The following is a 12871-nucleotide window of genomic DNA, read 5'->3' on the forward strand; positions in this document are numbered from 1 at the left end:
TAGTCTGTGACTGTGATAGTAAATTAGACTGTAAGCTCTTCTGGGGCACAGACTGATGTGAAAGGTTCAGTGTTCTCTGTACAGCACTGCAAAATATGTCAGAGCTATATACAGTAAATGTATAATAACTGTGACTGTGGTGTGGACATTAGAGTGTAAGCTCCCATTTCAAAGACTGATGTAAGTGGTTCAGTGTTCTCTGTACGTCACTCGAAAGATGTCAGAGCTATATAAATCCATAATAATAGTATGTGACCATGGTGGGACATTTGATTATAAGCTTCTCTATGCAGAGACCGATGTGAATATCTCAGTGTTCTTTGTACAGCACTGTAGAATATGTCAGCGCTATATAGATGTATAATTACAAAATATACATTTGTTAAAACAGTCTGCTTATTTAGACCTAAGAATGCCTATAGTTATAAAAAGAAAAGGTCTAGTATTTAACTGTTTTGATCTCCAGAATATGTTACTGTTGGTACCAGAAGGGAAAGTGCTTCATAATTTGCAGTTTTGGATTCGTGTAATTAGCATACAGTATGAGCGGTAGAAAGAGTCAGTGCATAAAGGGTATTTCGATAGGCAGAGACACCCGATGTGGTTGTACAAAGAATAGGCACAAGCCGTCTGCTTTAAAAAAACATCCAGTTACTTTATTTCACCAAATAAAATGTGTTTCATGGCTTTAAATTGCCACTTTCTCAGGTCAAGGTGTGATATACCTAGATGACATGGCTGCCACAAACTGTACACCAATTTTATCACCTTGAACAGAGGATGTGGCAATTTAAAGTCACTAAACACATTTTATTTGATGAAATAAAGTAATTGGATGTTTTACTAAAGTAGACGACTCATGCCTATCCTTTGAACAACCACATCGGGCACTTCTAAGAATTACCTAAGGGCCCCTTTAGCTCCGACTCTTTCTACCACTTTGTTCACCCACCCGAGAACCCCCAAAGAGCACCTAAGATGGGAATGCCCAAAACAAAGATAGCAACCATATTGACCCTGCGTGGAGACAGGTTTTCTCCACCTGCACAGTAGGAAGGCTGTGTGTTCCCCCTTAGCTGGGTGAATTCGGCCTCAACAGTTGTAAGTCCATTTTGATCTTTTATTCCTTTCATTGTGGAAGCATTGCATCCTTGTTTTTGAATGAATCTACTATGCTATAAGGGCTCTCTCGCCTCCCTCTTTTCTTATTCAGTGGAAAATCTGGGCTTTACCAGAAACCCCTGGCCAGCTCCTCAGGATCCTCCAGTCCTCGGTCTACCACCACACCCCAGACCTTATACAGTATAAGTGGTATCTATTTCACCTTTTGGGGACTGACACTTCTGGAATTCATGAAAGGATGAATTTAACTGACCTGTGTCTGTTCTTAGTCTTGCTATGTGTTTCTATATTGTACATAGCAAAGGTTTCCACTGATACCTCATCTTTGTATATATGTGTCATTTGTGTCTGTATTATGTGCAAAAGGTGAATGGACTTATTTGTGTTTGACCTTTTCTATTTTGTCATGAGAACGATCGAAGTGTACTTGTACGTTGTATAAACCATAAATTCTTTTCATCAAAAACCCAATCATGAAACTACAAAGCACTAAATGTCTCTGAAAAGATACGTTCAAGTGTATTATTAATTTCAGGAGTGGCGGACTTTGGAAGCGAGAAGCCAACGGAGCTAAAACATTTTTTGCACTAATAATATGTTCGTACCAAAGTATATTACATTATTAAATACAATTAGTAATGAATCTGTATTGTTTAGATCTGAAACCACAATAAAATATAAGTAGCAACATTTTATGGTCACATAAAATTTGATTGAAAAATTTTAACATTAGCAATTCTATAGCTTGAATTGTTTTCACGTCAAAGCCTTGAAATTTGAATCTCTAATCTGTTATTATAGCTGTCATAATATTCTCATTAATTGAAAGGCTTGCTGAATAAATTGGCTGTTTTTCCTCACACACGAGGGGGATTGTTATAGTTAGCTGCTGGTACCAGATGTCTTACCTTCTCTAGGGCCCATTTACTGTAAAGCAGCTGCAAAACAGAAGTGTTTGGGTTGCCTCTAGCAACCATTTAATGGCAGTTGTTTAGTGTATACACAGAAACATGCCTGATCTTATCCTAGCTTTGCAGAGGTATTTTTGGGGGGCAAAGAAACAGGTTCTGTGAACTCAGCTTAGACTGTAGCTTCCCGTGAAAACTGTTGCAAGTCCAAAATAAATGTATTTAAATAAGGTTCCAGCAGAGTTCTTGTACATTTTCAGAGAATTTTTGGGCTCCACAGTGGCTCCATAACCAGAGTTTGATAAGTACAGTAGATGGACTTGGTACTGGATTCAGAGTCGTTAATAAAGCAGCTTTTAGGCAACAAATGGCGACTAAAGAACTCTAGTCTCTATCTCTTTCTTCGTGCAAGTAACTGAAGGCATTACTAGTTTACTGGCTTAAGTTTTCTTCCTCCGGCCTCACTCTTGGTGAGTTACCAACCCTGAAAATATAGGCAGATTTGGAGTTCTGATATCACCAACTGCATATTTATTGGATGTGTGGCTCACAAAATTCTAAAGCTGCAGCATGAGCATGCAAGCAGCAACTTTAAAAAGAATTTGTCAGTGGCAGTCCCCATATTGAGACGGGTTCACCTATGTGTGTATGTGTGTATATATATAATTTATTATGTTCAGGAATAAAATAAGATTGTATACATTTTTTAAATCCAGTGTTTATCCAACCAGCAGATGGAGCTCCTGACTTCTGTTCATGTTTTTCTCTATCTCCTTTGTTGTACAAAGCTTGTTTAGAGAATATGCAACCTGAAGCTCGAATAAACCCACACAACTGAGATAAACTGGCCATAGATAACTTTTTTTTTGATCACCCAGCAGGCTGAAAGAAAACAAACGGATTCTTAAATCCACGCAAGTGTCCTCCACGGGGACATTACATTCTGACATCAGAACCCTCCATTGTCAGAACACACTGATCTGTGGTTGTAGCTGGCTGTTCGAAAAAAGTTTTACAACAAGCTGGGAAAGGAAAGGATGACTGTATTCCTGATAACTGAAATTAATCTTGTGCACTTTATTTAGTTATATGGCATATAAAATACCACCAACACAGCTCCAAACAGGGCACAGCAATTAACGTGTTGCACACAATCTGCACTTAATCATAATTAGTTAAGAGTAAATGAGGATTGTGTGAAACTTGTTAACTGCTGTTCCCTGTTTGGAGCTGTGTTGGTGGGATTTTATATGCCATATAACAATAAATTGCACAAGATTAATTTTTATTATCAAAAGTGCCATCAGCCTCCTTTCCCTTTACTATTGACAGCTGCAGACCGGACTGACACTCTGGGACACAGTGGAGGGATAGGTTCCCAGTGAGCCTACCTAGAACGGTGTACACCCAGTTTCTTCCTTCTGCTAAACAGGCATGGACACACACGGATCAAAATGAGGCCAGTCTCTGCTGATCTGGCTGCATTTCAATCCATCTATGGTAAGCTTAAGTCTTAGGACTGAAGCCTCCCTGTTGCTCCAACAGACCAAGCCTGCATCGATGCAAGTGCATTGTGTTAAAGGATAAGTTCACTTTTAGGAACATGTTATGCCCATATTTAGGGTATAACATGTAACATATTCCAAAGCACCCTCATACCACCCAAGAACACCCTTGTGAAAGAGAGTGTGGGTCCCCCCATCTCCCAGCCGCTGTCACATTTAAAATTGGTGCAGCTGTGAATGAATAAACTACAAATCCCATCTGCCACCACTGCAGACAGCTTGTAGTTCTCAATGGACTATGAGTGCCCTAATCACTAGTCTGTTGACACTTCCTCCGGCTTTCTAACTCAAAGACTGTACAGAGGTATGGGCAAAAAACTGGAGGGAGAGTGTTCAGGAGCTTGACACTGCACCCACAATTCACTGTGGAAAAATAATAAATGCACATTTTTTTTTTGCCCTGCAAAAATATTTGTTTAAAATGTTTTTCCTATATGTGAACTTAGCCTTTAAGGCAGTCCTTTCATTTCAATATACTGCCTGTGCACCATAGCACACCTAAAATTGAGCCGTAAAGCATAATCATTTGTAATGTGGCACATGTGTTATCACAATGTAAGTGAGTTTGAATGGGCACTTAATGTAGGAAAAAGGTGTGCAGAGCTGAGAGCTTTACAGATATTATAGAAGGCTGGAGCGAGACTGAATTTTTTATAACTCTGTATACTGTAATCTGGATGCTGAGATTCTGCAGAAACATGCTACTTCATATAATTAGCGGGGTGCTACATGCCCACAGGAACTTTTTATTGGCAATAGGTACAGCGTTAATAAATACCCTTCAGAATACCTTATGCTAAATATCTCTGAACAAACTTCTACCTACGGTCACAATGTTAAAATCCTATATTCTTATTCACATGGTGTTTTGATTGTTTTTGGCCTGTTCCTATTAGTCTATGCAATCTTGAAGTGTGTAAACATGCTTTGTGAAGATCCCCACACATTTACTTCCTTAAATTCTGTGACATGTATTCGCTATGCCCTGTTGATAGGCACTGTTGTGTCACAGAATTCACAGGGTCTGCCTTCTACAGACTACAGAGTAGCTGAGAGAAGAGTTTGAGGAGGCAGGATCAGTACAGGAATCACTTTTTGCAGGCATCAAGGTACCATGGAACATGTAGTCCTTAGAAATAGAAAGTAAACAGCAGAGTAGAAGCTGCAATAAGTGCCGGGAATCCAGGAAGTTGTGGAAAGAGATGGCCAGGAGACAGGCAGAACTGACAACATGAAAGGAGACTTTTAAAGTAGGCTTTTATTGAATTGTCAAAATTTTTGTTTGCATTACTATTACAATGCAATGGTAATATAAAATGAAGGCACATGCTGTGAATTCCTTTAAGTTCCTATGATCTGCAAGACCTGCATCATTAGCCACCTTTACAGGGACTCCATTCCAGCTGTTACTTAAACACAAAAGTCACAAGAACATTGCTGCTAACATACAGTAACATCATTAGAAACAAACACCATGCAGGCTCATGAAATTTCTTTACCAGGCAGAATTTCTTTTTTTAACCTTAATAATAAAACAGGGACTTGAGTAAGTCCAATATTGATGTCATACATCTCCGTTTTGTTTTCCTAACAGTTCCCCCTGATGATCCGGTAATTGTTGGTGGCCCAATAATAAACCTACGTGCTGGAGACCCGCTGAATTTAACCTGTCACGCGGACAATGCCAAGCCAGCAGCGACCATAATCTGGATGAAGGATGGCGACGTGCTGAACGGGGCCACATACTCCAAGGTCAGCAATTCCACAAGCTGTGCACTGACGTTTTTCTGCTGCTGAGAGGGGTGCTCTGGGCAGCACATCAGCACAGGGGTACAGGGAGCTGCTCTCATTGTCCTAATCTCTGTTATATCTTCATTATCCAGGAATTTAGGGGAAGTGATTTTCTCAGGGGTATAGCTCTGCAATTCAAGGCAGCTTTGTGTGATCAGGAGAAGTGTATCTGAACATTTTGTTCTGTCAGACTGTGCAATGATTTAGATCTTTTTCTATTTGTGGATTAAAATGAACCTGTCTCTACAGTAACATTAGAATCAACAGTAGTTGGTATAATGATCTGGTAGATATCTCTACATGTCAAAATTGTACTGAAATACAATACTCAGCAAAAAAACCCCCAAAAAAATCTGACATTACCCCACATGCCGCATCCAGGGTCGCCATTAGAAATCATGGGGTGACCATGGCCATACTATACTATATCATGGCCCCATACAGTCTACCAGACAGGCAGCCCCCACCCCCATAGCTATGTGGTCACATAGATCAGCGAAGAGTTAAAGTGTTGAATTATTGATTGAACTTATCTTTCTGCAGTGAACACAGAGAGGGCAACATTCCATACAAAGAGGGGATATGCTGGGATGTGAATCCTTCATTACAACCCAAGCTGTCTCTCCTCACTCAGCTCTCAGTTGCTCCTGATCCAGCTGCTTACTGCCTGTCATCAATAGGGTTGCATTAGGATGACCAATTCCAGACTCATCCTTCCTCCAAGCCGAACCTGGGCTCCCCTGCTGACCCAATTGAGACCTGATACAGGAGTACTGTCTGTACCCCACATCAGCAGCCCTGCCTGCATCTTACAGTGCAATGTGGGAACCAAAGTTACCTATAGAGAGGCAACCACATTGCAAGTGACAGAACTTTCTTTAGTTTGCCATAAACATGAGTTTGTTACGTTAAGACAAGGTTTTGGCCAAGTGAAAGTGATTATTTGAGTAACTTGTTTATATCTATATTTTTCTGATGTATTTTTCATACTACATAAAAACAAATTCACATACCTACATACTTTATAATAAAGGAAACAAAACCATATCTGGGCCAAACATAATGTCAAAAGTGTGAAAGATAACACGTGTACTTAATGAAGAAACTGCACTTCTCTGTAGGGGATAACTCCAACCCCAAATGTTTCTTTCTTGGATAAGGGTATACCCACTGTTAGGAGCACTGGGTCTCTCTTGCAGTTGTTTCCACAGACTGTTTCCTGTTATACAAGAACAATATCAACGTTCTTGCAATAACCTGATTAAAGTTATAAGGAGGCGATAATGAAATAATTTCTGTCTGGGATAATTTTATTTGTTTGTAGTCAGCTAAGGACCACCACGTTTCAGGTGTTACAAAAGACCCCATCATCAGGGCTTGAAATGCAGAAAAAGTTACTTTCTCGACAGGGAGGGATGTTTTTCAAGGGAAACATTGTGTGCTAATTCAAAGTCAAGCCAGTGATTGGAAACACACTTTTGAATTATCGCAATGTTTTTTTTTCTGTTAATCACATCCATCACTATCCAGATTGATTGCACCTGCATTTTTTAAGGATAAGATCACCCTTTTAAAAAATAATAAATGCACATCTTTTTTCAGGTAAAAAAAAATGTGCATTTTATTTTCACTTGTAGCTTAGAAAGCATTGCACCCACGATTAGCAGATCGTGGGTGCCATGCAGGACTCCTGCAGACTTGTCAGTTTATCTGTGTGCTCATACCTCATACAGGCAGGCAGATACACACTGACAGGAAAAGACAGTAAGCTACCACAGTGCTTAACACCACTATGGTAGTTCAGTGAGAACTACAAACTGACAGGCGCAAAGGCTGTTGGAATTGCAGTTTCCCAGTCACAAAACTCTGAATGAATGACGCAGACGGGAACATTTTTTTAAAAATAGTGGGGAGATGCTGAAAGAGTGGGAACATGTTACATGTTCAACCCTAAAAACAGGTAGAACATGTTCCCAAAGTTGAATTAATCCTTTAAGCCCTGATGAAGGGGGTCTTTTGAATCCCCTGAAATGCATTTTTTTTATTAATCTGGAAAGAAATTATTTCTCTGGTACGCTCTTCCTTAGACCTTAGTCCTACACAGAGGAAAAGTTTCACACTGGAGTACTTCACAGATCTGGAAGAAATACACAAAAGACAGTATCAAGTAAAAATACAAACACTTTTAGGTGGTATTCACTTACTTTGAATGTGTTCTTGTGGAACCAAGGCTGTATGCAGGGCCAGGTCAACATTAAAGTGTATCTATGCAATACTTTGAAATTTGTATTCCATTTTCTTAGACACCTGCTGTATCCTTTGTATCTAAAATGTTGGTTACTCCTTTTATTCTTGATGCCTGAGTGGCTAAACTTATATTTTTTTCAGTGTCTCAGAATTTACTATTGCTAGTGATCTAATCAGTGTATTTTTTCTCCCTTTGTATTAACATAAAATGTAACACCCTCAAAAATGATTTTGATAAAAAAATAAGCATAACCAAACAAAAAAAAAACACTACAGCTTACCAGTCGTTAAGTCAGCATTTTTCAACCAGGGTGCTACAACACCCTGGTGTGCCATCTTGGGTTGTCGGGGGTGCCGCGTTATGTCTGCTATTTTCATACAGGGTCATACATTTCATTGGTTCATGTGGGCCAGCTTCCACAATCATAGAAATGCCTGACACTAAAACAGAGTGGGCAACATTCAGGGCAGTCCCAGGATTCAAAAGGGGATGGAAATCTGCCTCCGTTTAAACCTGCTCCCCTTCCTGCCATCTGCCATAGCGGATCAGAGAGTAGGACTCTCTTGTTAAAAGGATGAGTTGGAGGGGACTGCCGATTCTGACGTGAAAGAGAAGGGAAGGGACCGATAACTCTGGTGTGATCATGGGGAGGAAAAGTGTGGACTCTGATATGAAAGTGGAGAAGGATTCTGATGTGAAAGGGAAGGGGGGAACTGAGGACTGCTATACAAAAGGGGGTGCTTCTGATATGAGAGGGGACCTAAACTATTTGAGGGCTGGTTCACAATACTCAGGCCCTGGGAGCTGCATTTTACGCTGACACAGCAGCCCATTCACTTGAATGGGCTGTGGAGCCCTGAAAACGCAGGGAAAAGGTCCCTGCATCATTTGTGAAATCACAGCCCGCACAGAAACCACAAGTGCAGTGCGTTTCCAGTACAGGAAGCTGCTGCTGTGATTTCCAGTGCATGTGTGTTCCATTAGCATGAATGGCAACCGTGCGCATCTCCTACGTTTATGGGTGGTTGCCCCTGTGGGCAGGGACCCACAGCAGGAACCACCTGCATAGGTGTGAATTTTCAATACACAGAAAATTACAAGGACACTGGATTTCTGACAGGATCAACAAAAAAATTTTTCTGTACTGTTAGAAAATGTTTTTAGCCCTTAAAAAAAGAAAACCATATCGCACCTTTGTATACCAATTTTGCAGCTAGCCAGAATGAAAGTGAAACTAAGGGTTTTTCTTAAAAAATATTGTTATATTTACCTGCTCTGTGCAACGATAGTGCACAGAGTGCTCCCTTACCTCCTCCTCTGGAAGTCCCTAGCAGGTGCTGTCCTTTTCTTCCTGCTAAATCTGCCTCCTTAGTGTACGTCTCCTCCTCACAGGACTGACAGCAGTGGGAGTGACAGCAGTGGCAGCCATAGGCATAGTGCCTCCTATGAGACCAGGAAATGAGATGAGTGGTGCTACATTGCTGAATTGGTGAGAGGAGTTAGATAAGTGTTTAGGGAGACCGGTGGATGAAACCGTTAGTGGAGCATTTTTACCTTAATGAAAGGGATGCATTAAGGTAAAAAAAAATATTTGAACTGTCAGCTCTACAAGTGTTTATTAGTTGGCTGCAGAATGGGGTGCAAAGGGCTAAAACAGGCAGCTTTGAACAGTACAGTTGGAGGTCCTTGAACCATGGGGAGAGCTGGATCAGCCAAATCTGGGAATTCTTATTTAAATCTCAGATATTGCTTAGATATTTCAGTCATCTGCTAGTTATGAAATCTGGAGTAAACCTTGGCTAGATATGGCTTTCAACAACCCATATGATTGTCTAAAGTTTGTAGCACAGTTTAGCATCACAGTCACTGCCTACTGGCGCACTGTTATTGGCATAGTCGGTTTAAGCTTTATGCCTGTGACAGACTACTCTTCCCTGCTCAGTATGGCTGCAGAATATATTTGCACTTTCTATTCACAGAGGTCTTTTGTCTCACATTCTCATTTCCAGCAACAAAACAGTAATCTTTGTGGAGAAAGCAAGCCCTAAATGCCCTGTTTTCGGCTGTTCCATCTTTCTGGCTTTTACAACCTCTATTTTGTCACTCAAGCGGCTGTAGATTTTGCAGTAATATTTCCTTCTGTGTATTTGCTCCCAGCAAGCTGATTCCATAATCCCTGTGGCCAGAGCAAGCAGGTAATTAAAAATGCCTGCTCAAAATGCAGGCCAAAGCCTTGCCTGTTCCTTCCTGGAACATTCTGTGGCTCACTGCTCTCTATGGTGGCGCCATTGAACCAAGAGAATGGAAGGAAATTGAAAGCTTTTGCATGCATTTAGCATATCATTACGTTTCTCACATATCTATTGTGCCTGAATAAAATGCCACAATAGGAGAAAAGAAATGAATTCAGTTCCTCTGGAGAGGAAAAAGTAACATTCATAGGAATATTTCAATAACCCAGATTTAAATATTCAGCCCTTTCATGGTCGTCTGTGTAGGCATGCCACAATAGCATGGTATAATTTAGAGGAGAACATGGCAGGGATGATTCAGGGGATTAGGAAGCTGCAGGGTTGCAGAGGGCTACAAGTATAACACAGACACTGTTACAGGTTATAAAGAATACACAGGACAAGTCAGCAGAAACAATGTCACCTCAAGGTGAAGAGTGAAGAGGTTTTAATGATCAGATTACCATTGCTGTGACAGGGTGAGAGGTCTGCTAGGAACACAATCCACACAACGGGTTCCTTGCTGACATTCTCTATATTCTCCTTTTGTCACTGGACTGTTCTTCAAGCATGCAGGTGTCGGGGAAAATTAGAGACTGCTTTGTAACCCTCTGTACCATGAGCAAGATTGTAGGGTGCCCAGATTGCAATTCCTTTCACGTCTTAATACCAATTTTTATCGAAACGTGTTGTTTCAGCTCTGTTTGTAATATCCTTCATATTTCAGAACTTGGGACCTAATTACAAATCCCGTCAAAGTAATTGCTTCTGGTATTGCCCCCACTCCATTTTATTTTGCTGCTAATTTTATCTCTGCTTTATAAGAATTTGAAGTGGGAACTCCAGCCTTCTCAACTCTAGATAAATCTAAAAGATCAATGTTTAATCCAGGAATGTATTTGTTAAAACAAAAATATTGAATGTATTTAAAAGAGACAGTTAGGTTAAGTACCGGAGTCTCAAATACAAAGAATCTCTATATCCCAAAATAATGAAAACAAACAGTATATGCATATCTGAAAGTGTTTTCATTTATCCAGGGCATGATATATCTAGTAATGAATCACATTTAGCAAGACTTATTTTGAATTGTTGAAGATTTTTTTTTTCTGTTTAAACTGCTCTTCCGTGTCGCTTTCTCAGTTCAAATGTGTCATGGTCATTGTATTAACTGCTTCCCATCTGCCCTATAGCAGAAGTACAGGGAGACACGGGTGTGCAAAATATATAAAGAACCAGCAAACACAAATGCTCCTGCGCTTGGGGATGGACTCGATGCAGGCTACAACCACATTAAGAATGTCCTGGAACATGCACACCTTGCTGCCCTCAAATGGACCGGGGGAATCCAAATATACTGAATGGGGAAAGAACAAAGAGAGGGCGCACAGGCCTATGCATTACCATAAAAAATGTTCAACAAAAAGTAAAGTAGGTGTTGCACTCACAAACGACAACATAGTCAAGGCACATCACAAAAAAACAGCCGGGTCAACACCGCGCCGAGCAACAGTCCGCAATAGGGAGTCCAGACATCCAAAAGGCTGAGGCGTTTCGAGGACCAAATGTGTTGGTAAATATTATTCCTCATTATACTACCTCTTCTAATCTTTTAACCACTTGACCTCCAGAAAGTTTTACTCCCTTCATGCCAGGGCACTTTTTGCTACTATAACTGGCAATTGCGCAGTCATGCAGCTCTGTACCCAAATGAAATGTATCTAATTTTTTTTTAGACAAATAGAGCTTTCTTTTGGTGGTATTTATTCACCACTGTGTTTGGTATTTTTCTGTTTTTATAGCAAAAAATAAAAATCATTTTGAAAAAAAATTACACTCTTCTTAGTTTCAGTTTTAAGAATTTGCAACAAATAATCTTTCTTCATAAATTTAGTCCAAAATGTATTTTGCTATATTTCTTTTGTAAAAAAATAACCCAAATCAGTGTATATTACTTAGTCTGTGTGAATGTTATAGAGTCTACAAACTTGTATGAATATTATAGAGTCTTAGGTATACAGTATATACCTAAAAAATTGATCAGTCATGATGTACTGACTTCCTATCCCACTTCTTGAGGCCCTACATGTCAGAACAAGACAAATACCCCTCAAAGGACCCCTTTTTGGAAAGTAGACAGTTTATGTAAGAAGCAAAGTAATTTCTTTGTCACAATTTTTAGAAAATTAAAAAAATAAATAGTTTTTTCCCCCAACGTTTTTTTATATATTTTTACCATTGCAGTACGGTGTCATGGTGTGGTGGTGATCAGGGATACTGACTGTTGACAGTATGTAAAAAAATATATATATATATAATAATAACATTAACAATGTTTGATTCAATTTTTTAAAGCATATTTTTTTTTTTACTCTCTGTCATAAGAGTAGTTCAGTATCACCATAGTGATACTGCACTACTCTGGGGGGGAGGGGTGATCAGGGATTATTTTCTTTTGTACACTGTGATTGCTTGTTACAGTGATGATCACTGTAACAACAGTTTTTTGAACTGTCATGAATGGCTTTCATTCATGACTCACTGTTTACTATTGTGATGCTGTGATTGCCCCACAGCTATCACATGGTACAAGGTACAGTTATTGGCCCATGTACCATGTAATAGCTATGGGCCAATCTCAGCATCACAATAGTAAGCAAGCTGTCATGAATGAAAGTCATTCATGACAGTTTTGCCTACATGTTATGTGATCGCTATGATTGGTCACAGCGATTACAGGATACCCCGGCTGCTCATAGTGGCCGGGTACCAAGCACAGGATTGTGCCGCTGTGCACCTCTGGCGGATGCCACCTGCCAGCAATAAATGCACTGCTGGCAGTCAACAAGTGGTTAAAGTTCTCATGTATGGTTTGTATCATTTAACATCACTGAAAATTGTTACAGTAACCAGTTTATGATGTTTTTGTGACCCTTTGAGGGTTAGAGTTCTCCATATTTTCATATAATAAGCAGAGTTGCTGGTAGCTGGAAGTGTCCTTAATAT

The 12871-nt window shown here is 39.9% G+C and overlaps 1 protein-coding gene across 2 annotated transcripts in view; it reads left to right on the forward strand.

Annotated features, from left to right (window-relative positions):
- The window catches only part of KIRREL3 (kirre like nephrin family adhesion molecule 3), a 1079924-nt gene that overhangs the window by 781948 nt on the left and 285105 nt on the right, over positions 1-12871 (forward strand). For both annotated transcript variants that reach the window (XM_089652098.1, XM_089652099.1), the window contains exon 5: positions 5190-5347. In XM_089652098.1, the coding sequence (XP_089508224.1) occupies positions 5190-5347 (158 nt within the window). The remainder of the gene's footprint in view (positions 1-5189; positions 5348-12871) is intronic.

Source organism: Staurois parvus, unplaced genomic scaffold (assembly GCF_062004578.1).
Source record: "Staurois parvus isolate SC_StPar_1 unplaced genomic scaffold, SC_StPar_1.0 ptg000671l, whole genome shotgun sequence".
NCBI lineage: Eukaryota > Metazoa > Chordata > Amphibia > Anura > Ranidae > Staurois > Staurois parvus.